The following is a 1,724-nucleotide window of genomic DNA, read 5'->3' as shown; positions in this document are numbered from 1 at the left end:
CTGGCCGGACCGGAGCAGAGCGAAAAATAGCTCGGCTCCGTATTTTGTCGGTGATGGACGGAGAAGACGTACGTTGACGGAGACGTGCGGAGGAGTAGCGGTGGATGTGGAACAACTCTCGTTGATTTACATGTAAGACAAGCGCTCCGCACGACGTACGTCAGCGGGGCGGAGGGGAGCGCTGACGGAGTATGTGGAATCTGGGGGTAAGGGGCACCTTTGCATGTTTTGTTTGGTTTTTATTTGGGCTTTGTCTGGCCATGTAATATTGATTTTATTGATGTTTCCCAACTGTATATTTATTATTGCTATTTGCACAACCCCAATTCAGCCAATTGTATACTTGTCCTGCTTTAAATACAGCCCATCAATCAACTGTTTTGCCACATATTATATTTTTATATAAGATTTTAGAACAACTAATAATGATGCTTTTATATTTCTGCAAATAAACATACAAATATTTTACTACTAATTAAGTCTCTTTACACTTTATTTTACACTTGGTCACACAAAATAATAAAAAAAAAACATATGTGTTTTATTTGGATAGATAAAAATAAACAGAAAAATATCCAAAATAAATGATAACAGGCTTTATAAGTCAGAGATAAGCAGTAAAAATCTTGAAACTAAATAGATATAGTACCATTGAAATGTTTTATAAATTCCATTTGTGTCAGAATCAGTGATTAAATCTTAGATTTTCTGATAATTTATACAGCAGAAAAATATATTCTGTTAAACAATCAAACTGATCAAAAATAATCTTAAAAGAAATGAAATCGGAAAAGAAACAGCCTTGAAAACGAACTAATGATTAGAAAACAGTGTCCGCAAAATGGGAAAAAAAGATTTATAATCTTTCTGTCCTCTGATTCAACGCACATTGTGACATCACTAATAAGACAAATGGTGGTTTTATATTTCGTTTTTTCAATCAAAACAATTTAAATTCTAACTAAACATCTAAATCATAATTGTAAAAGCTGATAAAAGAAACTAGAATAAAAAGTTTTTAGTCAAATAAATTTCATCACTTTAAAGTTAACTAGTCTGAAAATAATAAAGAAACCTCAGATTTATTGATTTTGATGTCAGATGCTTTAGCATCAGCAGCGTCTCTAACAAAGAAATAAGGAAAAAGTTTCTCAGTGAAAGTGTCTCTGTGAGTGTAGATGTGAGACATGTCTTCAGGGTCGTAGAAGGACACCTCCCCCCTGTCATAGTCCAGCTGGACTCTGATCCTCTGGAGACTCTTCTTCACTTTAATGATGTTGGCCAGACTCTCAGCGTATTTACCCTTATAAAGCCCTAAACGTATGATTCCATTTTCTGGTAAAAATTTGAAATCTCCCTTCCTGTCAACAGACTCTTTAACCAAACCAACATACCAGTGAGGAAGATCTCCAACCTCCACCTCCCAGCTGTGTTTCCCTGAGCTGAAGCCCTCAGAACCAAAAACCCAGACGTAGAAACCATTTCTCTCTGGATTATCAGGAAGCTGCTGCTTTGTGTCTCCATTTCTCACACTGGTCAGATCATCAGACAGATACAGGTATCCATTAGCAGTGTTTGGGTCCAGAATAACAGGACTGAAGTGGACCTTGTCCTTCATCTTCTCCCAGACTCTGAAGGACAGGTTGCCCAGGTGTTTGGCCACATCTATCAGAGCTCCTGAGACCAGCTGTGGATCTGACAGTGAGCTCTGGGCTCTGGCTCTG

The 1,724-nt window shown here is 37.5% G+C and overlaps 1 protein-coding gene across 1 annotated transcript in view; it reads right to left on the bottom strand.

The window, feature by feature from the left end:
- Positions 1-1,051: 1,051 nt before the first annotated feature.
- The window catches only part of LOC107080812 (nuclear factor 7, brain-like), a 6,859-nt gene continuing 6,186 nt past the window's right edge, over positions 1,052-1,724 (bottom strand). Inside the window, exon 3 of the mRNA XM_015369018.1 lies at positions 1,052-1,721. Coding sequence (XP_015224504.1) covers positions 1,052-1,721 — 670 coding nt within the window. The remainder of the gene's footprint in view (positions 1,722-1,724) is intronic.

The sequence above is a fragment of the Cyprinodon variegatus genome, unplaced genomic scaffold (assembly GCF_000732505.1).
Source record: "Cyprinodon variegatus isolate N-32 unplaced genomic scaffold, C_variegatus-1.0 Scaffold2359, whole genome shotgun sequence".
In the NCBI taxonomy this organism is placed as follows: Eukaryota; Metazoa; Chordata; class Actinopteri; order Cyprinodontiformes; family Cyprinodontidae; genus Cyprinodon; species Cyprinodon variegatus.
This window is presented reverse-complemented; position numbering and strand designations above follow the sequence as displayed.